This window comes from Tursiops truncatus, chromosome 1 (genome assembly GCF_011762595.2).
Source record: "Tursiops truncatus isolate mTurTru1 chromosome 1, mTurTru1.mat.Y, whole genome shotgun sequence".
Lineage (NCBI taxonomy): Eukaryota > Metazoa > Chordata > Mammalia > Artiodactyla > Delphinidae > Tursiops > Tursiops truncatus.
The window spans coordinates 174,616,136-174,643,611 of NC_047034.1; the positions used below are offsets into that span (position 1 = coordinate 174,616,136).

A 27,476-nucleotide genomic window follows, 5' to 3' on the forward strand; every position below is an offset into this window, starting at 1 on the left:
TAGCAGTGCCTGGCTTATACGGAGGATTTATGGAATATACAAAGGACATGGAGATCACACGTGACTAAGTGTGGGAAACACAAGTCACCCAATCTGCCTGACCCAATATGCCAAGTCACCCACAGCCGGCCTTCCTTGCCAATCGTGAGCTGTTAAAGTTTCTCCCTGCAGACACCCACCCACCCCAGCATCTCCCACTCAGTGGTTTGAATGACCTTTAGTAGAAACTCTCCTGTTTCTGTCTGTCCCTCTCTCTGGAGGCATTCAGGACAGGGTGACGCAGTGCAGTGTCTGGACATACCACTCCCTGCTCTGCGCCCCCAGAAAAGGTCAAGTAGAGGATGGAGCTGTGGCATCCGTGCATTTCCTGTCTCCCGGGAGGTTTTCTGAGTCACCGTCTCCAAGGGACAGAGTTTTGCTCTCATGATAGGAGCCAGGGAGGATGGGGCTTCAGCAGTCCCACGGTCAGGGTGGGGACTTGAGTCTGATCCAGGTCTCGGTGTCAACCCCGAAGCTTGAAGCAGAAGTCCTCGGGGCTGCGGCTCTGCCGGGGAGAAGCTCTGGGGCGTGGCTTCTCACCCCGAGAGTCTCTCTGGGCAGCTGGGTCAGCCCCTCTTCTGCTCAAGTGTTGCCCCTTGGAAGAAGCAGAGGAAGTGGGACTGGGTTTTTCAGGAAGAGGGATGGGAAAGGACGAGTTGCTACAAAGCAGTGAAAGTGAACAGTTTCTCCCGGGGCTGTGTCCAGAGCACCAGGAAGGTCCCAGCCAAGGAGGTGTGCTCTGCCTCTAGCCTGTGGCCCAGTCTCTCGGATGGCGGCTCCAAGAGCAATGAGACGTCAGGAGCCTGGAGGCTGGATCTGGTTCCCTGGGACCCCGAGGTCCCAGAGGCTGCTGGGCAGCGGTTGTTGACAAAGAGGAAAAGGTCTGTGGTGGCCGGGCCGGGCCAATTAGGGATCGACGAAGGAGACTGCGATGTAGCGGGTGCCTTTGGTGGTGGGGAGCCCCTCGTGGTAGTGCGTGAGTCGCCCGGGGTGCATGAGAGTCCAGCCCTTCCGTGGGGCTCGGACGGAGCAGTTGTAGCGCAGAAACCGACAGCCTCCGCCCTGGGAGACAGGAGGTGTCAGTCAGTTCCCCAACAGGAAGCACCAGTTCCCCAATGGGACGCTGGGCCCTTCCCCTACTACCCCCATTCTCCCATCTGAGCCATCACAGCCAAGGGGTTCTCAGCACAGCCTGCCTGGGGATGCCTTGCAGAGCGACGGCCACGAGCTGCCTAAGGAAGACACTCAGCAAAGAGCAAGGGACCCAGAGCGCTGGCCTTGCAGGGAGGCAACTCTGTGACCAACCTGAACCTCAGTTTCCCCTTCTGGAAAATGGGCATCAAACTGTACAGGGTGGTAAGAATTAAATGAGATGATACAAGTAAGAGCTTAGGGCTCAGTTTCTCAACCTCAGCACTACGGACATTTTGGGCCAGATAATTCTCCCCCCCGTTTTGTTTTTTTTTTTAATTGGGATAAACACACATAACATAAACTTTACCATCATAATCATTTTTAAGCGTACAGTTATTTAAGTACTTTCACACTGCTGCACAGCTATCACCACCATGGGCCAGATAATTCTTTCTTACGGGGGATGTCCTGGGCATTCCTGGCCTCTACCCACTAGATGCCAGTAGCACCCCCAGAGTTGTGACAACGTCAGGTATTACCAATGTCCCCCCCAGGGAGGGGGGCAACATCATCCCCTATGAGAACCTTGATACATTGTAAACTCTCAAAAAAATGATAGGTGTTTTTATGGGTGTCCTTCACAGTGCCTGCTCAGGACCGAGTCCCAAAAAGCTCTTAGAAAATAGTAGCTTAAGGAGTCAGTGAATGAATGAATGGCTGGCTCCCTAGTTGATCACACCTAGAGGCCTTCCCTGGGGCCCTGAGGCCCTCAACTGCTCCTTCGAAACCCTCACGTCTTCCTGGTTTCCTCAGCCCTCCCCTCTGGCCTCTGGCTTGTGCCCCGCACCTGCACTAACTCTGTCCTGTCATTCCCAAAGCTGCATCTTACTTTCAAGAATGAAGAAAACCCTAAGCTTTTGATTACTAATAGCTATCATTCCTTGAGTACTCATTATGGGTCCATGTAAGCAATTACCTGGATGAACTCATCTAATTCTCACCATTCTATGGGGGCCCCTCTAGGTTTTCCCATCTAAGACGTGAGGAAACTGAGATGCTAAGAAACGTGCCTGGTTATATGTTACAGAGAGCTGGTGAGGGGAGAGGCAGGACCCAGGTCCAGGCAGCCTGGTCCTGGTCCTCCTGTGCCGCTGCTCTATTATGTCTAAAGCCTTCTTCCTCCCACCAAATTGTGCTCTGAACCCACCCCTTCCAAGAAGCCGTCCCCATGGACCTGGAATCCTGTCTCTCGGGTTCCCTGGCACCGGCATACCCTGGGCCCCTCTGCCCGACCACGCTGTGAGTACTCCCCAGCCAGCCCTCCCCCCGGCCTGCCCTCACCTCGTAATCCACCCCAGCCCGGTTCAGGGCAATGTTAATGGTAAAGGTGGAAGCGTCATGGTGTGGCATCAGGGAGGGCTGCTCATCAGGCTTGTAGCGGACAACAAAGGCCAGGTCGAACTGGGCCTGCGTTGAGGAAGCGGGACAAGAGAAGTGGAGTTAGAGAGAGGCCCCCGAAGGCCGGGAAAGGCAGGGGTGCATAGAAGGGACCCCTCATCCAATCGCTGGAACGTTAGCCAGGAGAGCAGTCTGTTTATGCTGTGTTCTCCAGTGCGTGGCACAGAAAAGGTTCTTAGTTAAAATGTGGGGAGGAAGGGAAGGAAAAGAAGGAAAGGGAAGGAAGGGGAGGACATGGAGGAAAGGAGGGAAGAGAGGGAGAAAGAGAGGATGGAGAGGACAGGAGGGGAGAAAAAGAAGGAAGGAAATGAACTTAATCCTCACGACCCGTCCTGGCTGGTGATTCCTTGAGGGTAAGGCCCAGGCACACTCAAAGCAGGTATTTGGAGAAAACCATTTAAAGAGGAGGTGACTGAGAGAAGGAGTGCAAAAGCCAAAGAGACAGTCAAAAGACACACGACGGAGGAGCTGAAGGAATGGGCACGCTGGCCAGCTAACTGGGGGCTTGTTTGGTGGGCTAGCATAGGAGTCACTGAGGCAGGATTTAAGTACACAGGGAAAGATGCAAAGGAGTGAGTCAGAGGCTAGAGGCCCAGGGGCCTTCCATTACCCTAGATGCCTCCCAGGGCCCTGCCTCACACCTGATGGGAGGAGACTTCACTCCTGGAGACCAAATATTCCATCACTTCTCCCCCGAGCCAGGAACACCCTCCTCCCCACAAGCCCCAGCCACTCCACCCCAAGCCCTCATCCTGGCTGCACCCCAGGCACGCCCACCCTGGTGTAGTAGCCTGGGTAGAGTTTCTCCGTCATGGGGGCGATGTACTCCACCAGGAACTTGTGCCACTCCCGCTCAAAGTTGATCTGGTTCATGTGGATGTCTATGGTCGGCACGTTTTCGTAGCCACCCTGGATGCGGTTGTCCTGGAAGTGACCAAGGAGAGTGTGGTAAGCAGAACTCTAAGATGGGCCCCCTGCCACCCCGCTGGAATTCCAGCCCCCTGGTGTACAGGCTCTGCCTAATCCCCTCCCTTTGACCTGTGAACCCGATGGGATAAGGTTAGGTTACAGGACAAAAGTGAAGGGGATGAGCAGATGTAATTAATGTAAGCAGTCTATTGACTTTGGGTTAATCAAAAAGGAACTCATCCTGGGTGGGCCCTTCAAGGAGGATCTTGAAGAGGGAGACTCTGTGTCCTACTGGCCTGGAAGGAGCAAGCTGCCTGAAATTCTACAGCTGCAAAGAAATGAGTTCTGCCACATGAGCTTGGAAAAGGACCCCAGGCCTCAGATGAGACCCCAATCCCGGCTGATACCATGACTGCAGCCTTGTGAGGCCCTGAGCCGGACTCCCGACCCACAGAAACTGGGAGATAATAAATGGGTGTTGTTTTAAGCTGATAAACTTTGTGGTGATTTGTTACACAGCACAGGAAGCCGATGCAGAAGGCCACAGGTTAGCTGGGGCACTAGCATCCCAGGGCTGGCCCGGTCAGTGGAGCACAAGGGTTCACCAGACCTCACACACGGGCTACGTGAGTTACTGGGTTCTGCGGATGAGCTCTGCCACCAAGCATGTAGATTAGGCAGTAACCAGAACCACTGCTTAGGCAAGCTGCCAGCCCAAAGGTTAGCTGGTCTCTGAGGCACAGAGGCCCAGGGGCTCATGTGCCTTTAAAAATGGTTCCTGAACTTTCCAAGATGGGTGCAGGTTGCAGGTATGAATCCCTCCTTCAGGGAGTGCACAGCCTGTCACATCCACCATGCCCCTTGCTTCTGCTGTCTGGTGAACTTGGCACTGCTGTTGCTTCCTAATTCTTCTGCGTCCCACACTTGCTCATTCCTCCCCCATCTCCATCCACGCCTCATCTGGGGAAGGAAGCTACATCATTCTAATGAGAAACCAGGAACTGGAAAACCTGCCATTGAAGCTTAAGGTAGCTCAAAGTCACCCAGCGGCAGTGGCAGCTTGAGGACCAACACCCCATCCCATTTCTCAATCCCTCTACTCCTCAGTACCTGCAGGCCCCCCTGCCAGTGCCCCCATCTCCAAGAGTCCCAGAGAGCTTGGCTGGCTTGCCAGGAAAAGAGCCCAGAGGGCAGGCATGGTGGGAGGGGCGGCCCCCATCAGCCGCGGTCCAGGCGCCTGGGACCCCTACCTTGTTATCTCCCAGAGACCACTGGCCATAGTGCTCCATTTCTCCCACCAGCTCATCACAGGCCGTCTCCGTGAAGATGGGGAACCAGTAGACGTCTGGGCAAGGCTGGGGAGGGCGGGGACTCGGTCACAGGGTCCAGAGTGGCATCACCACATTCTCCCCCTGCCCCCATGGCCCTCTGCAGAACCCATCACAGGCAAGGCCCATCATGTGGTCTATGCCCAGTCCCACACGCTCCAGTCTGTGGGCCCTCCATGTCCCCACCAGCGGCCCCAGGGAGCAGGGGCTCAGTGAGCTGCTGAAGGGAGAAGGAAGCAGAGCTCAGAGCTGGCCCTTCTCAGCCAGGAGCAGCCTGGGCTAGGAAAGGGACGTGCGTATCCCCAGTGCCCCCAGGGAGCGGAGGCCCGCAGGCTCCGGGAGAAGCAGAGAAGCATTTGTTTCTCATCCTAGGCCCACGGTCCACAGTTGAGACCACATTTGGGGATATTTTCTTCTTTCTTGTTCAGGCCAGGGAGGAAGCGTCAGGCACCCCCAGGCCCCTGCAGACTCCAGTTGGAAAGTGCCCGCAAGAGGAGGGGGCCCATCCCACTGTCCATTCCCTCACCCCAAGCAGTGCCAGAGCATAGAAAGGTGCCTTCTCCCCGCCCGGGTCAGCCGGCTTTGCTCCTCTGCTGTCTGTCCCCCTCCCTGCAGCAGGTGCCGGATGTGAATCCAGGAGCTTTGTTCCCAAACGGCCTCCAGTCCTTACCATCTCCACCATCTTCCCTGCCAGGGCCTTGGTGTAGTTCTCGTGGATGTACTTCTCCTTCCAGTCCTGCGGGGAGTGGGAGAGGTGGGGTTCTTGGGCCTGCCTGGGCCAGCTCGGGCTCACCCCTTGTTCCACCGCATGCGCTGCTCCAAGATGGAGTTCTGCCCCGCAAGCCCCCTGGGGGGTGGGGTGGGGGGGGGTGGGGAGCCGGTATGTGCCTGTGCCACTGGGTCATGTGAGCTGATGGGCCCACAAGTGTGCCTGCAGGAGGGGGTGTCTGCATGTGCGTGTACATGTGTGTGTGTGTGTGTACAGGTCTGCCTGCAGGTATGTACATGTGCCCACATCAGCCACAAGCTTGCAACGTCTAGGGATGCTGTCATCACAACACCCTCAGAGGTGAGACAGGCTGGGACAGTACACCCATTTTAGAGCTAAGATAACCGAGGCCCCAAAGGTGGAGAGGCTCAACTAAGTCACAGCTGATGGACCACAAACCCCGGCCTCTGACTCCTGGTTCCTCCTCCACCAGACGGCGCTGCCTCTGGAGATATTCTCCTCTCCCCACTGAAATCCTGCCCAACAAGCCCCTGGGGCAGAGGGAGGTGGCGGGGGTGGGGGTGGCTTGGGGTCCCAGCCAAGGTCAGGCTGTGAGAGGGAGGCTCCTCAGGCCACAGGATCACTGGGGTCTCCTCCGCTCCCACCCCTGCCCACCCACGAAGGGCCTCACCTCGGGGTTGCTGAACACCTCCCAGAGGTCGTTATGGAGGTGGGTGGTTTGGTAGCTGTCCAGGGACAGCAGGTGGCCGAAGGCGTGCCGGTTGGTCAGGAACAGGAACACATCCTGGGGAGAACGGGCCGGATGGAAGAGACCCTCCCTCTCCCCTGCACGCCCCCAGGGGTGGGGTGGGGGGGCACGACTGCAGCCTCCTCTGCCCACTGAATTTGAGTTCACCTCATCTCCCCAGTGCCTGGATGAGGCCTGACACTGGGGATGCAATCAAGGAAGACTTCCTGGAGGACTGAACAGGAATGAAAGAATGAATGTGCAAAAGAAAAGGATGGTGTTCCGATCCTGGAGTTAGTTGTGGGCACAGGGGAAACATTACCCTGCCGTTATAGTCTTTAAAATAACCACAAAATAATATTGGGTGGGGCACGGGGATAGGGTAAGGGCATCTCAGGCACATTACTTGGAGTAAAGGTGGAAAGTTTTAGGTAGAAAGTTTTCTTTAGGCTCTGTCGAAAATGTAAATAAAAGAGGTGGTGTGAAAACAGGTGGTGTGAAAAAAATGATCCTGCAGATCCCGAGGACCAGCCCTCATGCCCGGGGCCCCAAGTGCCCCCACCAGGGCCTGGCAGCCTTGAAGCAGCCCCGCTGGGATCTCAGAAGCTGCAGGGCCTATGGTGACAAGGTGGCCCATCTTCCCTGTCAACAGGGCCTCTTCTGACTGCCCAGCCCGGGCTAACCTGCTGCCGGATATTGGCACAGAAGGCCATGTCCGGGTCCAGCTTGCTGTGGTGGAATAGGTCCATCTCCTGCAGCTCAGCCCGCAGGGCACTGCCCTTGATCAGGTAGATGTTTGAGATGTAGGGCACGTTCCAGACGCCGCTAAAGGAAAGAAAGGAAGATGGAGGGGGCCACAGGCGATGGCGAGGGGTCATAGTCTGGGGGTCAGGGGGAGGAGGAAAGGGGCAGTCACAGGCTGGGAGGGCACGATGGTGGTGATTTGATTCCCCTACCCTGGGCACATGGGCCCAGGATAACAATCAGAAAGTCCTTCTGTGTGTCTGACTGCAGTCTTCCTTTCTTCAGTTAAACAGGAATTTGAGAGCAACAGGACAGGAATACTGGGGAGGGAAACAGATGAGGGTGCCCCCGTCCTGCAGGTACTCACACACGCCGCCCCTGCACAATGTCCACGTAGTCCTCGGAGCGGGCGTAGTAGCCATCTGCACTCAGTGCCCCCCAGAAGTTCGACCACAGCCTCCCGTGGCGGGTCATCAACGGGGCGATGACATTCCTGGGGAAGGAAGCACCTCAGAGGGAGTCCCTCTGCCACGGGGAGGTTGGGGCAGACCCAGGTATGGGGAAGGGGCGGGAGAGTGCCTTCACCCTGCAAGCACCTCCCTAGGGTAGGGCCTGGAGCTGGGTCTGGCCCATCTGGTGCCAGCTCCCTCCCACAGGGCAGCCAGGAAAGGCTGGGGGGGGTTGGGGGGATGGGAGTGGGGGGGTGAGGCTGGGGCTTGTGGCCGGGAGGTGGGGAACGTCCTAGACCAAGGTAGCCAGGCTGGGAAAAGCCTGGGGTCATAGGTGAGGCCAAGGCGGGGGAGGAGGAGAAAGACAGGGGAGGGGCTCCCACCCCAGGCCCAGGCCCAGGCCCAGGGACATCGTGAGCCCTGGCTCCGAGGGCCTGCTGTTCCAGCAGGCACAGCCCACCCAAGCCTCACTTGTTCTGTTCGATTAGCAGCTGCAGGGTTTTGGGCTCGGTCAGGGCCACATCGGCATCTATGCTGAAGTAGTAGGTGCAGCCACGGTCCTGCCGGCACAAGTCCCTGCAGGGAGGGGGACACAGGGTCAGCGGGGACGGGGTTCTGGCGCCAGCCTCCCCACCCAGGATCCCAGAGCTACCCCCAGGCTGCAGTCCCCAACCATTGCCCATATCTACGATCACCAGGTACCAGCCAAGGGTCTTTAGGGAGTTCAGGCCGGCCCTGCTGCAGGTTGGGACCAGCCACCTCCAGGTCCCTCCCAACTCTGAGACCCAACCCCTGGGCTACGGAGCTGTCAAGACAAGGCCCAGAGCCTGGCAAGTGGTGTCTAGTGCCCTGAAAACCTTGCTACTGGCGAGAGCAGGCCCACAGACAGGTGCCTACACTGCCCGGGGCTGTGGGTAAACTGTTTCTGCCTTTCTGGAGGAGAGTCTGACAACTTGTACCCAAAGCCTTAAAAATCTCATACTAAGTAAAGTAAGTCAGACAGAGAAAGACAAATGTGATATCACTTATGCATGGATTCTAAAAAAGTAATACAAACCAACTTATTTACAAAACAGAAATAGACTCATAGACATAGAAAACAAACTTATGGTTACCAAAGGGGAAAGGGGAGGGGGAGAGATAGATTAGGAGTATGGGATTAACAGATACAAACCACTAGATATAAAATAAAAAATAAGGATTTACTCTCCAGCACAGAGAACGATATTCGATATCTTATAATAACCTATAATGGAAAGGAATCTGAAGCTGTACACCTGAAATTAACACAATATTGTAAGTCAACAATAGTTACATAAAAAAAAAAAAAATCTATGTTTTTTTTGTTTATCTGGTGCTGGGCTCAGCAAACTACGGGCCACAGTCCAAATCTAGCCCACTGCCTGGTTAGCTCGTGAGCTAAGAACGGTTTGTTGTGTTTTTTTAATTTATTTTATTGAAGTATAGTTGATTTACAATGTTGTGTTAATTTCTGCTGTACAGCAAAGTGATTCAGTTATACACACACCCACACACACACACACACACACATTCTTTTTCATATTCTTTTCCATTATGGTTTATTGCAGGATATTGAATATAGTTCCCTGTACTATACAGTAGGACCTTGTTGTTTTTGTTTGTTTGTTTTGCGGTAGGCGGGCCTCTCACTGTTGTGGCCTCTCCGGTTGCGGAGCACAGGCTCCGGATGCGCAGGCTCAGCGGGCGTGGCTCACAGGCCCAGCCGCTCCACAGCACGTGGGATCTTCCCGGACTGGGGCACGAACCCGTGTCCCCCGTGTCCGCGGGCGGACTCTCAACCACTGCGCCACCAGGGAAGCCGTAGGACCTTGTTGTTTATCCATCTTATAGATAATAGCTTGCATCTGCTAATCCCAAACTCCCAATCCATCCCTCCCCACCCCATCCCACAACTCTGTAAGAACAGTTTTACATTTTTAAATGGTTGGGGAACACAAAAATCAAAAGAAGTCATGTGAAAATCCTATGAAATTCAAATTTCAGTGTTGATAAATAAAATGTTATTGGAGCACTGCCACACTCATTCATGCTCCAATAGCCGGGCTGAGTGGTCGCGGCTGAGCCCACAAAGCCAATTTACACAGACTTACTAGCTAGTCCTTTATAAAACATTTGCCAGTCTCGGATCTGGACTTTCTAATTCTTTTATAGTCAACACAAATTACTTGTTTGTTTTAATGATAAAGGAAAAAAAATCAGAGATTGTTTCTCTATTGTCAGCATTTATCTACTCTGGGCCTCCAGTCCTTCCTCTTTCTCTCATTTGCTTCCTGAATCCAATTGACAGTGCTCAGCCCCTCCCAGGAGCACCGAGGTTGGCTCAACTATTTCCCCATTTGAGAGATGGGAACACTGAGGCCCAGAGAGGGGCAGGACTTGCTGGAGACCACACAGCCTTCTGAACCTGTCTCCCCGCCTGGTGCTCCTGATACTGCAGCCCCTCTGCTGCCACCCCCAACTCACACGCCCATGTTCCTGGCGTCCGCGTTCGCCACCCGCACCTCGGGGCCCAGCAGTTTCACAGACAGGTACTCGCTGCCATGCTCTGCCAGGAACTGCTCCACCTGAGTCTTATGTTGCTGCTCCTGGGGGTGAGGGGATGGAGGGTGAGGATGAGGCTTCACCCCAGGGACCACAGCACCTTCTGCTACTGCAAGCTGCTCTCCATCATTCCTGGAGCATCCCTGGCCATCTGCTTTCCTATCCCCAGAACTCTGCCCACACCAGACCTTCTGCCTGCAGTGCCCTTCCTGGCCATCCTTGGACCATCCTCCTCTGACCAGGCCAGGCCCACAGGCCTCTTAAGAGCCTCTGTCACCAGAACAGTGCCCCTCACCGCACAAGCCACACACCCATAGTCGCTGATTCTGCTGGGCCAGGGTGTGGCCCAGGGGGGAGTCTGCTTTGCTATAAAATGCTCCAAGCGATCTTCAAAGTGCACTCTGAAAAACAGTTTATACCTGGAGCCCCTGCACCGGGAAGCGGAAGGAGCAGGGTGTTTAGAAACAAACCCAGGGTTCAGAGAGAAACCCAGCTCTGCTCTGATTCGCTGCATGAACTTGGACAAGTCACTTCACCCGTCTCAGCTTCAGTTTCCTCCTCTGTAAAATGGGAGGGTGATCATGCCCCCCTCACGGGGTCACTGCAAGGACTCAACAAGGCAGAGCACAAAGCAGGTCCTCAAAGACTGCCTGGAACACTTCTCTTTTTCTATACAAAGTCACAGTTCATGCGTGTGAGGTTTGATGTCTCCAGGGAAGCTGGGAGCCTCCCAAGGGCAGGACCTACACCCTCGTCCTGTTTCCAGGTGGCACAGTTGAATGACTGTCTGTGACCCACGCAGAGCTGAGCTGAGTGGGGGACCACAGGTCCCTGGGGGTGGGGTGCAGACAGTCAGGGCCGAGAGGTCTCGGAAAGGGGTGGCCCTAGACGGGGCAGCTGAGAAGACTCTAGGGAAGGCAAGGAGCCTAAACAGCAGGTAGAATTTGGAGAGCGTATCTGGCTTCTCTCAGCAAAAGCTGAGAGGTGGGACTTTATCTGGCTGGGAAGGAGAGGCAGGCAAGGGAGGGAGCTAGCCCTGCGAGCCACAAAGTAGCAGGCCTCCAGGCCCCCCCCGATTCCTCAGAAGGTACTCAAAGAATGAAAACCAATTTGACCATCACCAGGTCAAATCAGGAAAGACAGCCTGGACCAGGAAGGGAAACAATGACAATGACATCAGCTGAGAGCACCTACTATGCAACTTGTTTAACCCTTGCAGCAATTCTACGTGGCCTGCTCTAACATTATCCCTATCTAATAGACCTAAGAGATGAGAAAACTGAAGCCCAGAGAGGTTAAATAACATGCCCAAGGTCACACAGCTAATATAAGCAGTGATGTTGGGGTTCAAACCCGGCCAGTCTGACTCCCGAGTGAACCCAGCGACTGGGGATACAGCCCACTGCCCACTTCCGTTTGGCCCAGACAACCCTCGTTCAGTCACTTCCTCAGAGGTCTCAGGGCGTCTTGTGAGGCTGAGCCCTTGACCCAAGCCACACGGCGACCCCACCAAGTGCCTGCTACTCACATGGCTGTGAATGAAAAGCCGCAGCCGTTTCCGGGGGTAGTGGAGGCGCAGGAGACGCTGGAAGAACAGGGACAGGAACGGCGTGGGCTGTTCGATGAACACGCCAACCAGGACCATGGGCAGAGCTTCATCCTGCATGGGGAGAGGGCGGCACAAGAGTCCGGCGATGTCCAGCCACTGCGCCACCGCTGAGCCCCGAGGATGGCCTGAGGGATATGGACCACAGGCAGACGCTTGCGGACTTAGCAGGAAAGGGGCCTGGGACGGGGCGCTCCGAGCAGGATGTGCAGATGGCAGAGGCAGGGACTGGCAGGGAAGCAGCAGGAGGCTGTCCCTGCCGGGGACGAGAGCAGCGTGAGCCCAGACGTGGAGCGAGGACAGGTTGACGGCACGCCGTCGGGAGGGCTTGGCTGGCATGGGGTCTGAGGTGGGCCTTAAATGAGGAGGAAGTTTCGTGGGATGGGGAGAAGGCTGCAGGAGTACCCGAAGGACCAGGCAGAAGAAACCGGAACGTAGGCATCTGGGGGAAGCTGGAGCGTGTAGTTTGAGAAGGTTTCCAGGAGGAGGTGCATAGGTGAGGCGGGGGAGGATGGAACCCCAGACAGGGAGGTGACCCCTTTACCTCCCACCAAAGGCAACAGAGTCTCCAGAATCCACCATCCTCCCCTGCCCGAGGGACGGAACCCCGGGGTCCAGCAGCCTCACCCCGATGCCCTTGAGGCTGCGCAGGCCCTCATCACACACAGCACATCCCGTCTCAAAGGTCCAGAAGCGTGGGATGTAGTTGCCCAGGTAGTTCAGCTGCAGCTGTGGGGAGACGAGGGGTCTGAGAGGAAACAGGCTCAGCCCCCCCGCCCCCTCCAACCAACAAGGCACATCTCCCTGGGCCCCTTGTGGGCCTGCACCCCAGCCTCCCCTAAGGGGGCAGAAATGTGGCTTTATTTGGGGTGGGACTTGGAGAGCATGTCCGTCCCCCTGGAGATCACCAAAGCTGCTCTGAGGGAGGGCCGAGGGAGGACTCAGCGCTCTGGTGCTTCTTCATCTTTGGATCTCCTGGGAGCTTGGAAAATGCAGATTCCTGAGCCCCACCCCTGCAGACATTCCAAATGAGCAGCTCTTGGGTGGCATCAGGAAATCTGCATTTGAACACCCTCTCCTTCCCCTCCGCCCACGTGATTCCGACGAGGGTGGTCAAGGACCACACTCCAAGAAATGTGCTGTGATCCAGGGGACCGTTCCCCAGGGGCCAGTTGGGTCTGGCCTGCTCCCCCGCCCCTTCTGTAGCTCTGGGAGCACAGGGAACAGTCTGTCCTGTTCAGGGCTGGCGAGTCCTCAGGCCCTGCTACAAACATTCAATCGATGTTTGTTGAATGTAGAAACAAGCCTGCCCGGGAGTGGCAGAGTACAGATGACTCAGGGCAGCCCAGTCTGGGCCTGGATACGGACAGGAGCCTCCTTTGTGGTCCAGCAGAGATGGACAGGGCATCACCAACCACCACAGTAAGGAGAGAAGGCACCATACTGAACTCAGATGTGAGGTCAGAGGCAATGAGTGGGTCCCAGGTGGCTGGCCCTGACCCCAAGGAGAAGCTGTGGTGTCACAGTGGGAGCACAATTGGGATTCTGGACCCCCATCCCACTCTCCCCCGGGAGCTGGGGCCCCTCCCTACCTTGGTAGGCCCATTGCCATGAATCAGGACTGGGAGGGTGTCGTAAGCCAGGTTCCTTGCTCTCACTTGGCCCATTTCAAACTTGAGCACCACCTCATCTGTGGGGGCAGAGATCAGAGACGTGTCCAGCATCAGGCCCACAGGCCAAGCTCCAGGGCTCACAGGATGGGCTGGAATCCGAAGCCTCCCCCAGTGAGGCCGTGGGCTAGTCACTTCACCTCTCTGAGCCTCAGTTTCCTCATCTGTAAAATGGGGGTTAGAGTGGGAGGATTCCGTGTCCTGCGAGTACTTAGCACCACGCCTGGCACGTGCTAAGCATGGAATCCAATCTAATAATTACTTATTAGAGCCAGAAGCAGAGGATGGGAGCAAGCAAAGACCTGAAACATCCCAGCTCCAGGTGCAGTTCAACCAGCAGGGAGGCCTGGGTCGGGCAGGGACAGATCCTGTCCCGGTGGAGAAAGCCCCTGCAGTTGGGTCCCAATATCCTAGCTCTGACCTGGTCAGTCTGCACGTAAGACAGCGGGTAGGACGCTGCCTTGCCTGACAGTTATAAAAGGCAGAAGGGCCTTTTCCCAGAGGCCTGAGAAGACGCCGGGCTGGGAGGCCTTTTGTGGTAGGTGATCACGTGATGGGAGCCCCTCTGTGCAAGCTCCCGATCCACCTAAGAGGTGGTCTGGACCCAGCTTCTTAACAGAGGTCCACAAACTCCCAGAACCCACAGGCCAAAGCGTGCCATGCTGCTGCACCTCCCTGGGAGGGGAGCCGGAGCTCTCCTCAGATTCTCAAAGGGGTCCATTTACCCCGTTAAATCACCAATCAATGATCTGGTCCAAATTCTCTTTTCTAAGCATGGGAAAACTGAGGCCTGAGGGGTGTGTGTGCGTGTCTTGCCTGAGGTCACCCAGCAAGATAGTGGCAAAGCAATGTCATCGCCAGCCACCGACAGGACCAGGCCAAGAGCATTTGTGGTTTCAAGGGCCAAGGGGCCTCTCTGCTCCCGAAGTCATCCATCAACTCCCTGCCCCCAGCCCAGGAAGTCTTCACCTGGGAGGTGGGAGGGCAGGGGAAGGAGGTGAAGCAGGCTCACCTCTAAAGACCAGTTATGCAGGGCAGGGATCCGGTACCCACTGAGCGCATCACCCAGCTCCTCCCAGGCTGAGCCCTGGTGGCCGGCAGGCTCTCTGGAATGACCTCTTAGCCCTCCTCTCTCCACCCCTAGAGAGACACAGTTCTGCCCCCAGAGGACATCCAGGTGGTCTCTGGGGACCTGGGCATGAGGTGGGTGACATCCCAGCACAACAACCCGAGAGGAACCTCCTCGGCTCAGGCCCTGCCTGGAATCCTCATCTCCTTACCACTCCTCTCAGGATCCCCCTCCCTGTCAGGGCTGCTCACCCAAGGCTCCATCCAGATTCTGGAAGATACGGCAACGGTGGTCCAGGGTGATGTTGATCCCCTCCTGCAGGAAAGAGGGCACCAGGCTGCAGCAGGGACAGGCCCTGGCAGAGGACAAGGCTCCATCACCCAGTGTGGGGAATCTGTCCTCCCACTTCTGCCACTTCCTTTCCCCACACCCACTTCGCCCTGTCACATCAGGGCAGCTGGGAGCCTTGGGAAGGCCAGCCAGTGGCCAAGCCCCTGGGATCTACTAGTCTAGTGGCTCTATTCATAGAGAACCAGGGACTCTCAGAACTGGAAGGAATCCAAGGAAACAGCTGGTTCAACTACTACAACCACCATAGTAACAACAAATGCTTGTTTAGCACTTTACTATGTGCCAATCACATCCTAAGTATTATATGTACATTAATTTAATCCACACAACACCCTTGAAGATCCCACATGCCGCGGAGCAACTAAGCCCGTGCGCCACAACCACTGAGCCTGCGCTCTAGAGCCCACAAGCCACAACTACTGAGCCCGCGTGCCACAACTACTGGAGCCCACGTGCCTAGAGCCCGTGCTCCACAATAAGAGAAGCCACGGCAATGAGAAGCCCGCGCACCGCGCACCGCGCACCGCGCACCGCAACGAAGGGTAGCCCCCGCTCGCCGCAACTAGAGAAAGCCCGTGTGCAGCAGTGAAGACCCAACGCAGCCAAATAAGTAAGTAAATAAATAAATAAAAATTTAAAAAAACAAACAAGGCACAGAGAGGTTGGATAACTTGCTCAAGGTCACACACTTAGTAATTGGCTAAGCTGACATCTGAGCCTGGCAGCCTGGCCCTGAGGTCCACGTTCACTGCATAATGCTGCCTCTTCGAGATCTGACTGTGTCTCATGGAGCCCAAGGCCAGGCCAAGTGACACTCTAGGCTCAGCCTTCATCCCACAGAGAACAGCTCCACTGTTTTGTTTTAGACCATGGGCTTCTCCTAGCAATGTCACTGGAGGCAAAGGGGAAGGAGGAGCAAGGACTGAGCTAACTAAAGATCAAGTTCATAGTTTCCACTGCACAAGTCCAATTGCTTCATTTCATTATTTCATGGATAACCAAAATCGAGGCCCAAAGAGGGAAAGTGAGTTACCCTACATCACGCAGCACAGAATAAACAGGGGTTGGGCGGGTAAGCAGGGAAGAATCCAGGAATACTGACGCCCCTCAAGGGCTCCCTAAATTTCCTGCCTGCCCAGAGGACACCGGCTGGCTTTGGGGCTACACTGGCCCAGTTCTACGGCCTCCATTCCCCTCAATGATCTCTGCTTTTCTTTTTTTGGCCTTGCCACGTGGCTTGAGGGATCTTAGTTCCCCAACCAGGGATTGAACCCGCATGCTCGGCAATGAAAGTTCAGAGTCCTATCCCCTGGACCACCAGGGAATTCCCCAATGATCCCTGCCTTGAGACAGGCTGAGAGGCCTAGCTTCTGGGGCCCAGGTCCAGCCAAGATCACATCAGCCCCCTAGAAACCCTCCAGGTAGGGTTGGGCAGGGGCGGCTCAGCCTGTCAGTTCCTTTCATGACCATCCTCACCACCTGACATGAGGCTGTAAATTCCCTGTGTCCCCAGCTTGAAGGTCCACGAGGGCAGAGACCCCAACTGTCTTGTTCATTGCCATATCCCTGCCCTACACCTGACAGTGTCTCACACACCACAGGCACTCAATAAATACCTGCTGAAAAAATGAGTGAATCGAAGAATAGATAAATGGAGTGTCAATGCCCAACCCAGGGGGTCAGGCCTGGGGGGCAAGGGCTGCTCCCAGTGCCGCCTGGTCTGGGGGAATCCAGCGTCAAGATCCCACAGTCCCACCCACTGCCTCTTACCCTCTTCTCCGGGTCCAAGAAGATCTTGGTGTAAAAGAGCTGGTCACTGTCACTGTCCTGACCCTCCCACTCGGCCACCAGTTTGCTGAGGTTGGGGGCATAACCGATGAAGCCTGGGGGTGGGGGACACACAGAGACAGACACTTAGCTTCCGGCCTCTAAGCCAGGGGCCTCTTCCCAGCCTCCCCTCTCATCCACCTCCCTCTTCCTTACCCATAAGCCCCACCTCCTCTCAGAAGCCCTCCTGGATTGAGAAGAGGTGATGTCTACAGGTTGGAAACAGCCTGCCAGTTAATGCCACTTGGTGACAAGTTCCCACTGAGCCCAGAGAGAAAAATCAGTGGTGTCCATTAAGCTGCACCAGCTCAGGTCCTGGGCACCACACAGGTGGTGAATAAATGAATTAGACCAGAAGCCCAGGAGAGCAGGGCTGGTGGGGCATAGGCTTGGAGCCCCTTTTCTAGTTATCTGAGAAACTTGACCCAGAGAAGGGCAGAGGCTGAGCCAAGGTCACACAGTACAGGAGGGCTTAGAGGGTAAGGCCCACACAGACCCCAGGCTACAGTGCAGACTGGTGAGAAGGGAAGAGAAAAGGGAGAAGGTGGGCAGCCAGGGAGGGCCCTGCCCTAGGGAACACCTCTACCCCTGGGCCAGGGCCAGGCCATCTGGACTGTGCTAACTCTCTTGGCCAATGGGGAAACGTGGTCCCTGGGGGCGGATCCCCCTTCCGTGGCTGGACAGAGGAATCCAAAATAAAATATGGATTTTATTCTCCGTGCAGTAGGAAGTCACTGAGTGATGTGTGCAGACTCGCATCCGGCTGCGAGTGGAGGGTGGAGGATGGACTGGAAGGGGCGAGGGTGGAGGCTGGCAGATCAGTTAGGAGACTACTGCCTATGCCAGGGGCCCCATGAGGCAGCGGCAAGGGGCGTGGACATGAGAGGGCAGATTCCAGGGATCTTTTGAACTGGAAGTGGTGTGACCTGCTGATGGACTAAGGTGCGGGAAGGCAAGGGAGGAATCAGGGGTGACTCCCGACTCCCTGTTTTGCCCTGTGCAGATGGGGGGCTATTGAATGAGACAAGGAAGATTGCAGAGAAGCTGATTTAAGGGTTAAAAAATCAGGAGTTCTACTGAGGTCATTCTGCATTCAGGACCCGTGAGCCATCCGCATGGGATGTCAAGCCGGGGGGGATCCGCACCCGGGCAGCAGACGGACCCCTCTGGAGCCTGCCCAGCCTGACACACACTCTGCACCCGGGCCCCTCACCTCCAGAGCCCAGGAACCTCTTGCCGTCAGATACCACCGGGTACTTGGCCTCCAGCCTGCGGTCTGGGTAGATGAGCTCCTCGGCAGAGAAGACCACTTGGCTCCTGGCCTGCCGGAACTTCTTCAGGAGCTCTCGGGGCCCCGAGGCAAACACCACATCGTAGCTATGGCCAGAGCCGGGAGAAGACAGGGCAGGGCAAAGGTGAACAGGGAGGAGAAGGGGCGGGGGAGAGCAGGGCGGGGGAGAGGGAGGCAGGGGCTCAGGAGGGCACAGGCAGGAGGAGACCAGGGATCAAGGCTCCGCCCCCTCCTCCCACGCCAGCCCCAGGCCACGTCTGGGAAATAGATCTGCTCTGTTGCCTTTGCCCCTGCCCACCACGTTTCCACCCCTTTCCTGGGCAGAGACGTGGTCCCCATAATCTGTGCCCATCTCACACTCAAAGCATAGCTCACCATACCTGGGCAGGTCCCCCCACCCATCTTTTCACCAAGAGTGGACATGGGTCTTTTCTGGGGTTCACAGACCCCTTAAAACTGCAGGCAACCTTAGCTAGAGTAACCCCCCTCATCCCTGATGTCCTGGCAGGACCTCATTCTAGAATATTCCTCTACCTCTCAGCTGCCTACCTGTCTGTGAAGAGAATGACCAGGTTCTCCTTGTCTGCGTGCTTCTCCAGGGCTTTCTTCAGTAGTCGAACCTTCAGCCCTCCACCTGCCGACATCTCCTTCTCCTCATGCCAGTCCTCCCCCAGCCCCAGCGCCTGCAGAGAAAGGCCCCTTAACATGAGCTTTTGGTAAAGAAAAGATCTGGCCAGCTCAATTTCCACCCCCACCTGGGCAGTGCACATCTGTGCTTCTGTCTGTGTCCAGCACCTCCTCCCCTCCCCATGGGAAACCATTCTAAGACATAAGTGGGGCTGAGCAGGCTCCTGGTGTGGTCATGTGACCATGGCTGGCCAATCAGAGTATCCCATCTCTCCCAGAGCCATGAGTTTGAGCATGTAACCCAAGTAGGGCCTATCAGAGTCTTCCCTGGGACTGTTCTGTTAAAAGTAAGGAAAGGTTGTCTTGTTCTGCTGAGGTTGTGAAGCTGGGGCATGTGGGTCTATGGCTGGTGGTCATCCTGCTACCATGTAGAGAGAGCATGTCTGCAAATGAAAGCAAACAGGGCCTAGAGATGGAAAGACAAGGCCCTTACCATGCTGCTTGAACGCCTAGATCCAGCTATGCCTGAAGCAACCCGCTGCCTCAAGCCCCATTTATGTAAACTAATACACTTTCTTATAATGAACTTTTTTTTTTTTTTTTCTTCAGCTAAGACAGCAAAAGATATGATTTATTGTTACATGTTACATTCAGCCACAACTGAGAATAGAACTAGTCCAGTATGTCAAAAGGTCCAGGGCAAAGGGCCAAAAGGGGCCGTTTTGATACGAGCAAAGTGGGTCTCTCAAAGGCGGTCGAGGCGATCAGAATGGCCATCGATGTTCCAGATCCACTGAGACAAATTCTAGACAGTAGGCAAGCAGTCCAACAATTTGTACCAGCGTCCCTGGCCTCTGGCTTCCCGTGTTTCTGCTCCTGTGGCTTCCATGGGTGTACAAGTTTACTTGGACCTCTGCCTCATCTTTCTTCTTTTGCGCTTCAGCCTGCGCATTCGCTTCTTCCTCCACTTCGCTCTCATGGCGCGGAGGTTTCTCCGAAGATGGCGCTAAGGCCGAGACTGAACTTTTTTTAATTTATTTATTTTATTTATTTATTTTTGGCTGCATTGGGTCTTTGTTCCTGCACACGGGCTTTCTCTAGTTGTGGTGAGTGGGGGCTACTCTTCATTGTGGTACGCGGGCTTCTCACTGCAGTGGCTTCTCTTGTTGCGAAGCATGGGCTCTAGGTGCGCGGGCTCCAGTAGTTGCAGCGCATGGGCTTAGCTGCTCCTCGGCATGTGGGATCTTCCTGGACTAGGGCTCGAACCCCTGTCCCCTCCATTGGCAGGCAAATTCTTAACCACTGCACCACCAGGGAAGCCACAAACGAATACACTTTCTTTCTGGCTTAAAGCCACTACACTGCAAGCTGTGTAGGCAGTGCCCTGGTCTGTCTCGTCCATCATTCTGTCCCCAGTGCCAACCACGGCACCTGACACAAGGAGGCACTCAGCACACTCAGTGAAATGGAGGAATCTCTCCCTGCAGGGCTCAGCCCCACAGACTGCACGCACAGGACATGAAATCCATGCCACCAGTGGACATGGCATTAGCTTGTGTTTCTTTACAGCAGTGTTTATACAGGTAAGATATCCAGACAAGGGCATCCCCAAATCACCTGGGAGGCCTTGTGGAAATGCTGATCCCCAGGCCCTACCCTCTAAACTAGCCACAGGTCCCCAGGTGAGTCTTATGCACTAACATGAGTACGCCCACATACCTCTCGAGTCTCACCTTCCACACACCCTCTATCTCCAGCACCTCCTAGACTTCGCTTATGTTCTTCCCATCTTACTTTTCCAGAAGATTTCCCTTTGGGCCCAAGTCAGTTTGGGAAAGGCAGACATCCAGCTCCTGGACTCTCCCACCACCCCTCGGCTATCTCTGCCCCACCTGGGGAGCCCCTTACCTGGATCTTGTAGTTGAAGAACTGAGCTGAGCGCTTGAAGCGTCGGAAGCCCTCGGTCTCCTTTGTGGCCACCGTGAGGACCAAAAGGTTGTCTAGGGACAGAGAAGGGAATGAAGGATGAAGAGAGGTGACAGCAGGAATGGATGACCGTGCCCAGCGGGATGTGTCAAATCCCACAGGACGTATCTTCATGTCAACCCATTATAGACAAGGGCCCAGGGCCCAGATAGGAAGAGACACACCTAAGACTACTCAGCTGGTTAATGACAGAGCTGGGACATAACCTGGGTCTCCCAATTCTCCTTCAGGGCTCCGTTCATCTGGTAACTGACCAATGTGGCAGAAAGTACCCAGAGCAGAGGTGTCTGCACCTTGCATTGTGAGACTGGGTCTCTCTGGATTTAGGAGCAGAGGAAAGGATTCGCTCTGAATGCTGAACAACAGGAGGACCTCTCTGGCCAATATCAGACATTAGCCTGGCAACAATCACAGCTCTCCATGCCCGCACTCAGGGCAGACATTGCTAATCAATCCCAACAGACTTTCTTGCTGAGCCTCACTTGGCCTTGGATTCTCCCAACACTGTGAGAACCAATAAGAGCTGGCCTGCAGTGGAAACTGACTTGAAATCCTGGCCTTTGGCCAGAGCGGCTATGCTACCTTTTTAACAAGGGACCTCTCTGGGCTCTGTAGTGTGGCTTCACCTCTGCAACAGAACCTGCTGAAAACACTCCCAGATGCCATTTCTGGGAGCCGTGAAGAAGCACCTCCCAGACCATACTTTGAGGCTGTGTTCTACGAGAAGTGAAGGCTCTGGGAGTCCCCTGGTGGCCTAGTGGTTAGGATTTCGGGCTTTCACTGCTGAGGCCCTGGTTCAATCCCTGGTCGGGGACCTGAGATCCCACATGCTGCGCTGCACAGGAGAAACAAAAAAAAAAATTCCCTGTAGCTGGCCTGGTTAGGCTCCTAGCTCTGCTCCTTACCAACTGTGTGACCTTGGGAAAGTCCTTGACCCTTCTGAGCTGGTTTCCCCCTTGTAAAATAGGGATAGTAGTAGTACCTACCTCCCAGGGCTGCTGGACTAATTAAATGAGATCAGGCCTGTAAAATCCTTGTTGGGATACTGGCACACACTAAGCTATTATTGGTGCTTATTACTGAGAGGCAAACGCCTTGCTCTGGCATTCAAGGCCCCCGTTGATTGGCCTGGTGACACACTCATTCCCTCCATTGAGTGGGCCCTCCTCCTGGCTGGGCTCCTCCCTCCTGCTAGGGCTTCCTCTCTCTGCTCTTTCTCTAACCTTCCTCCAGGTCCCAGGGCCAGTGATACTTCTTCCCTGCCACCACCTCTATGAAGCCTTCTTGGATTTCTCCTGACCTCTCTCTGGGCAGAGGGCAGGACCCCACTTTGCAGCGCCCATCATTGTTTCACTAGGTGAGCCTTACTTCCCTGGGGTCCAGGTCTTAACACTTTTCTGGGTGAACAGACTCACCAAGTGGCCAGGCCAGCACAGGCAGGTAAGGCCCTCCCACCTCGACCTCCCCAGGAAGTCAGGAGGAGCCTGGGCTAAAAGAACAAAGGAGTCCAGCCTGACAGAGCTGGCTGAGCCGAGGGGCAGGCTGCTGGTCCCAGAGCAAGGGGTTGGTGCCAGGTGGCCCAGCCAGGATTGGCAAGAATCTGCTGCGGGTGGGTCCAGAGACCTGGGGCAGAAGCGGGTGGATTCATTAGGCAGATACGGAGAGGGGAGACCTCACCATCTGACCCTGGGGTCCAGGAAAGAGGGGTGCTGCTCACACTTGGGGAAGGGCTCCCCCCAGCTCCTGCCAGGATGGTTAAGTCTGCCCTCAGGCAAGGACAGCCAGAGCCCCAGCTCTGAGGCCCTCGTGTCGACAACAGGGGCTGCTGGGGACAGGAAGAGTGTCACATTTCATGGATGGAAAAAGCCAGCGTGTGTATCTATGTGAGATTCTGGATTCTCCATTGGACCAGGGCTCCTGAAGTCAGGAAGTGGGGGAGGGGAAGTGAGGAACCCAAGACTCAGACAGGGTAACCTGCCCAAGGGAGCCACGAAGTGGCAGCACCATGATTTGGACCCAGATACCCGGACCCAGAATCCCCTCTCTTCACCTGTGCATGCACCGCTCAGGCCTGGGACGTGGCCAGGCGTCCATCTCCATCTGTCTAATGAGAGTGTCCAGCTCAGGCCATGCCCCCTTCCTCCTGCCCAGCCTGTCTCCACTCAGTTTTCCTGCCAGGTGCTCGCAACGGCGCCTTAACAAATCCTGGGTTCCTTGGGCAACACAACGCCCACTCTCCTGGCCAAGGACCCCACAAAATCCCCCAGTGCTGAGGGCCCCAAACCTGCCTGCATATCGGCATCACAAGGGAGGCTGTGACATCCACATTCCTGGGCCCCAGGACCACAGATCAGAGATGGACCCAGGAGTCTGGATTTGTCCTACATTCCCCTGGTGATTTCTGATGTCAGCCACGTTTAGAAACCCATCCCTTGGTCCTCTGACTCTGGGCTCCAATGCAGGGGCCTGGGAGGTGGTTCACAGCAAGAGAACTCAAGGCAGGCCCCTCCCCTAAGGGACCCTGGCATCACCCCTCAACACCCCCATGAAACTGCGTCGCTGAATCCAGCCACCCCATTCCTTTGTCCTGCCTGCAAAACTTGCTCCTTCCCCTGAAAAGGCCCCAGGCCACTTCCTCCAGGAAGCCCTCCTCAATCTCATCCCCTTACCCAGTCAGTCCTCGGCCCGTGAAGTCTCCGTGTGCACAGTAGGTGAAGTACCGGTACAAACCTGCTTCTCCCTTTGCCAGGCCAGGCCCACGTCTCTATTTCCTTGGTGTCCCTCCCCCTCCCCAGGACTCGGAGTGAGTGTGACTTGGGCCTCAGGTGCAGTGTCTGGCCTTCAGGAGCCCTGTGGAGGTGACTAGGAAGCGCTAGCACTGCTGAGCCTTTTCTAGGTGCCATGCACCTTGTGAAGCGTGTTACATTCGTTATCAAATTTAACCATCAACACCCTGTGCGGTAGGTGATATTTCTACCCCCCTTCTACAGGTGAGGAAACTGAGGCACAGAGAGGCTATATAACCTCGAGGTCACAGGACCTCGAAGTGAGGAGGAAACGAGCTGGAATTCCAAATGCCCATGCCCTTCACCACACTGTTTCCCTGTCCAACAACCCGGAATGCTGGGAATCCCAGCTGTAGACTGAATCCAGCATTTCCAGCCACCTTCTCTCAGGCCTCCCCAGTGTGGGCACCCGCTCCAGTCACCAGATGAGGTCTCTTCCCAACTCACTGCACAGCCAGAGCTCTGGGCAGCCTACAGGTGACAACGTGGCCCAGGGCCCCGCCCACCTGCTTCTGTCTGGCCCAGCCAGCCGCCTTGGGCTGAGGCCAGGGCCCACATGAGGCCCGACATACAGGGCTCTTGGTCCCCCTGACCCGCTGCTCAAAGTCCAGCAGTGGTTTCCCCAGATGGATGACCCATGATCCAGGGTCAGCAGAGACAAACCAGAGAGCAGAGTGGAGTGGCAACTGCCACAGATTGCTGGGACAGTAACTTAGCCTCTCTGTGCCTCTGTTTTCTTATCTGTAAAATGGGAGTAATAACAATAGTACCAGGGAATTCTTTGGCGGTCCAGGAGTGGTTAGGACTCTGCACTTTTACTGACAAGGGCCCGGGTTCAATCCCTGGTCAGGGAATTAAAGTGCTGCCCTGGGGGGCAGGGATGGAGAGGAGCTGCCTTCCTGAGGGTGAGAATGACGGGGAGTGGGGGGGGGCACGGGGGCCGTGCGGGGAGTGCAGACATCTCTCTGGGATCCTAAGAGAACGCTGAGGACTCAGGCCCCGTTCGGCTGTGCTCCCTCAGATGCCACCTCCTCTCCCCAAGCAGTGCCGGTCCAGGCAAGGGGGTGGAGGGTCAGCGTGTGGCCTTGGCTCCCTAGGCACGGTCATGACACACCCAGGCTGCTCTCTGGGGAGGCGGGAATGAATGAAGCTCCTCTCCCATCCCCCACACCCACCTGGGGCTGGAACGGAAGCCAGGAGATGGGGATTCCCAGGGCTGGAGCCAGCCCTGCCTCTTCCCCAGGTCTGGCCTCCCACTCATTTCTGCCACCTCAGGGCTCCTGAGACTCCCCCGCCCTGACACACACACAGCCAGCTGGGTCTGCCTGCTTCTCCATTTCCTGCAGCGGAACAGCACAACCTGAAGCTCCCACCCAAGACCAACCGGCATCCCTGGAGTCTCAGGTCTCAGCGGCCATCAGGCTCAGGCTGCTCCTTCCCTCTCCGTGGCCAGATGAAGGCCTGCAGGGAAAGGCATGGGCCCAGGGAGACAGGGGGTCTCAGCCAGAAGCAACTACAAAAAGAAGGACGGGGGCTTCCCTGGTGGCACAGTGGTTGGGAGTCCGCCTGCCGATGCGGGGGACGTGGGTTCATGCCCCGGTCCGGGAGGATCCCGCGTACCACGGAGCGGCTGGGCCCGTGAGCCGTGGCCGCTGGGCCTGCGCGTCCGGAGCCTGTGCTCCGCAACGGGAGAGGCCACAACAGTGAGAGGCCCGCGTACCACAAAAAAAAAAAAAAAAAAAAAAGAAGGACGGACCATGTTGCTCCTGGACTCTCCCACCCCCTCAGCTCTGTGCAAATTTGCTTGTTTGGATGCCGCTTTGTTGAAGGCCTTTTTCTTTCCCCCACATCAGTCTGGGGGCCCCCCAGCACAGGGCACTGTCTCCTCCCTCAGGCACAGGGCTCTCTGGGAGCAGAGGGCTGTGTCTCCCCCATCAGACTGGGCGTCCACTGGGGTGAGGAGCTCTGTGTCCTCCCTCAGATTGGGAGCACGCTGAAAGGGACAACTGTCCCTCTTTCTATCCGTGTATCTCCCGGCAACACCTGCCCCCCCATCTGGAGCTGGGGGTCAGCAGGAATGAGCAGAGGGTCTGAGTCCCAGTCAATGATGCTACTTCCAATCAGCTGTGGCAACCTGAGACCAGGTGTTTAACCGTTTAGGGTCTCAGTCTTCCTATCTGTAAAATGAGGCCAATGATTCCTTATGTATCAAAAGGGTCTGAATGGAGCAAGGGAAGCACAGGGCCTCAAACTTGAGAGCGGCCTGACTTTCGCCACATGCCTGGGGACCCGCTTACTATCTACTAGGTGCTTTACCTGGATTATCTCAGCAACACCCTGAATCCTGTACCCTCTGTGGGGGCTGCCTTGTGTCTACTCTGTCCCCTCCCGTCACCTGCTAGGGGTCAGGGCACCTGAAGCCTTGTCATCAATTTGGTCCCTCCAACTCACCTCCCGGGCTTCATCACCTCCCTGGGCAGCTGGAGTTTTTCTCCTGGGATGGTCTGGGGTGGAGGGAGCCTACATCAGCAAAAGCAGAGGGAAGAGAGGCCCAGGGGGAAAAAAGCCAGCAACTGGACCCAGGCCACAGGACCTCTGCACACACCACCAGCCCAGCCCTGTGCTTAGCACCTCCCTCACTGTATTTTTTGACCTGTCTTACTGTCCTGCTGGGATACTCCAGGAAAGCTGGCAGCGCTGGGCCAAGAAAGAAAATGCCTTTATGGGCTGGGCATTGAGCTGAACTCTCACCAACAGGCCTCATCCCACGGAATCCTTGTCAAGAGCTCTAGGGCGCAGGCATCATCACACCTGTTTTGCAGGCTAGAACAGCAAGCCTTGTGGAGATTAAGCACCACTGTTTTACCACGGGAGACGCGTGGCCTTGGGCAGAACCTGGCACAAAGGAAGTACTCAAGAAATGGTGGTTCCTATCCCTTTTCCTGGCCCAAGGGTCTGCTAAACTACCATCCTGCCCCACTCTGGTTCCCAGTTTCCCTAGAAGAGTGGGCCAAGGGGAACGGGGGCTGATGGAGGGTGTGGTCAGTCTGGCTCTGCTTCGCTGGGACTGCCAGTGGTCTGTGTCCTCCTGGGGCTCTCAGATGCTGACTGGGCGGCCCTGCAGGTGGTCCAGGGAGGGCTGGGGAGGAGAGTAGCACCCGCTCAGGATAGTGGGACACACTTTGAAATCCAATCTGCCTTGGGGTTGTAGAAAAAGCACTAGACCCGGAGTCCAGCAGATCTGAGACCCACCGCTCCAAAGCTGGATCCCCCTGGGCAGTCACTACACCTGTCTGGGCCTCAGTTTCCTCATGTGCAACCCAGAGAGAGTAAGACCCACCTGGGAGGGGCAGAGCAGACCACTGAGGACACGGGTGAAAGTACAAACGGCTCTGTGATGTGAGCCACCCCTTCTGTCTCCCACCCCACCCAGGTGCCCCGCACTCCATAGTTATGAGGCCTAGGTGTGAATCCTGAGTTCAAAGCCCACAAGCGGTGTGACCTTGGGCAAGTCAATCAACTCTGGAGACTCAGTTTTCCCAGCTAGAAAATGGAAATGACAGAAGGATGCACTTCTGAAGGTTAGGGTCCTGCTTAATCGACGTCTGACTCATAGCCAGTGCCCCACAAACGTAGTTATCGTCCTTATTATTATGAGTGCTATTATTATTTGCCCCTCTGGGTAATGAACGGGACTTGGGCCGTTCCTCCCCTCCAGCTGCCCGAAAGTGGGAAACGCAACCCTAAAAGGGGAAGTGCCTTGTCCAAGTCACCACTGAGTCAGTGGACAACTGGCCTGAACCCAGAACCCCTCGGAAGCCCAGGCCTCCCCTACAGGCCGGTCCTAACGGAGGCAGCCCCCAGACCAGCCCACCTGCCCCCATCCCCCCCACCCCACCTCCGGCCCCGGATCCCCCCTCCCGCCCCCGGCCCGGAGCCCTCACCCTCCGGCTTGGCATCACCCTTCGTTTCGACAAGGAGCAGCCAGCCCAGCGGGGCCAGGAGCAGCTGGAGCCGCATGGTCCGTGTCTGGGAACGTCCGGCGTGTCCAGCGGCGCTCGTTCGCAGGCTGGAAACTTCCCGACGGGGTCGGCGATCCCGCTGCCACGCACTGGGCCCGCCCCGGGGGCGGTGTCGCGCCGTGCTGCCGGGGGGGAAGGGT

At 56.1% G+C, this 27,476-nt stretch overlaps 1 protein-coding gene across 2 annotated transcripts; it reads right to left on the bottom strand.

The window, feature by feature from the left end:
* Positions 1 to 27,476, bottom strand: PLOD1 (procollagen-lysine,2-oxoglutarate 5-dioxygenase 1). Of its 2 annotated transcripts, none has more exons than XM_033843178.2 (19): positions 27,259 to 27,476; positions 20,451 to 20,542; positions 18,465 to 18,598; positions 17,838 to 18,001; positions 16,568 to 16,680; positions 14,698 to 14,761; positions 13,300 to 13,397; positions 12,335 to 12,436; positions 11,630 to 11,761; positions 10,024 to 10,145; positions 7,990 to 8,094; positions 7,437 to 7,562; positions 7,009 to 7,150; positions 6,269 to 6,382; positions 5,539 to 5,604; positions 4,791 to 4,895; positions 3,409 to 3,555; positions 2,515 to 2,640; positions 1 to 1,101 (listed from the first exon to the last, which is right to left on the bottom strand). In XM_033843178.2, the coding sequence occupies exons 1-19, from the start codon at positions 27,332 to 27,334 to the stop codon at positions 946 to 948; spliced, it is 2,184 nt and encodes a 727-aa protein (XP_033699069.1). In that variant the 5' UTR covers positions 27,335 to 27,476; the 3' UTR covers positions 1 to 945. The 2 variants fall into 2 exon arrangements, with proteins under 2 accessions (XP_033699069.1, XP_073651996.1); XM_073795895.1 differs by lacking the exon at positions 27,259 to 27,476 and adding an exon at positions 25,766 to 25,788.

Bases quoted from the DNA above. Each gene is read 5' to 3' on its own strand.
- PLOD1 (XM_033843178.2), bottom strand. From the start codon at position 27,334: ATGCGGCTCCAGCTGCTCCTGGCCCCGCTGGGCTGGCTGCTCCTTGTC. The intron at 20,543-27,258 runs GTGAGGGCTCCG...CTCTGTCCCTAG, and splicing joins GGGTGATGCCAAGCCGGAGG to ACAACCTTTTGGTCCTCACG. The intron at 11,762-12,334 runs GTGAGGCTGCTG...CTCCCCATGCAG, and splicing joins GCAGCCTCAAGGGCATCGGG to GATGAAGCTCTGCCCATGGT.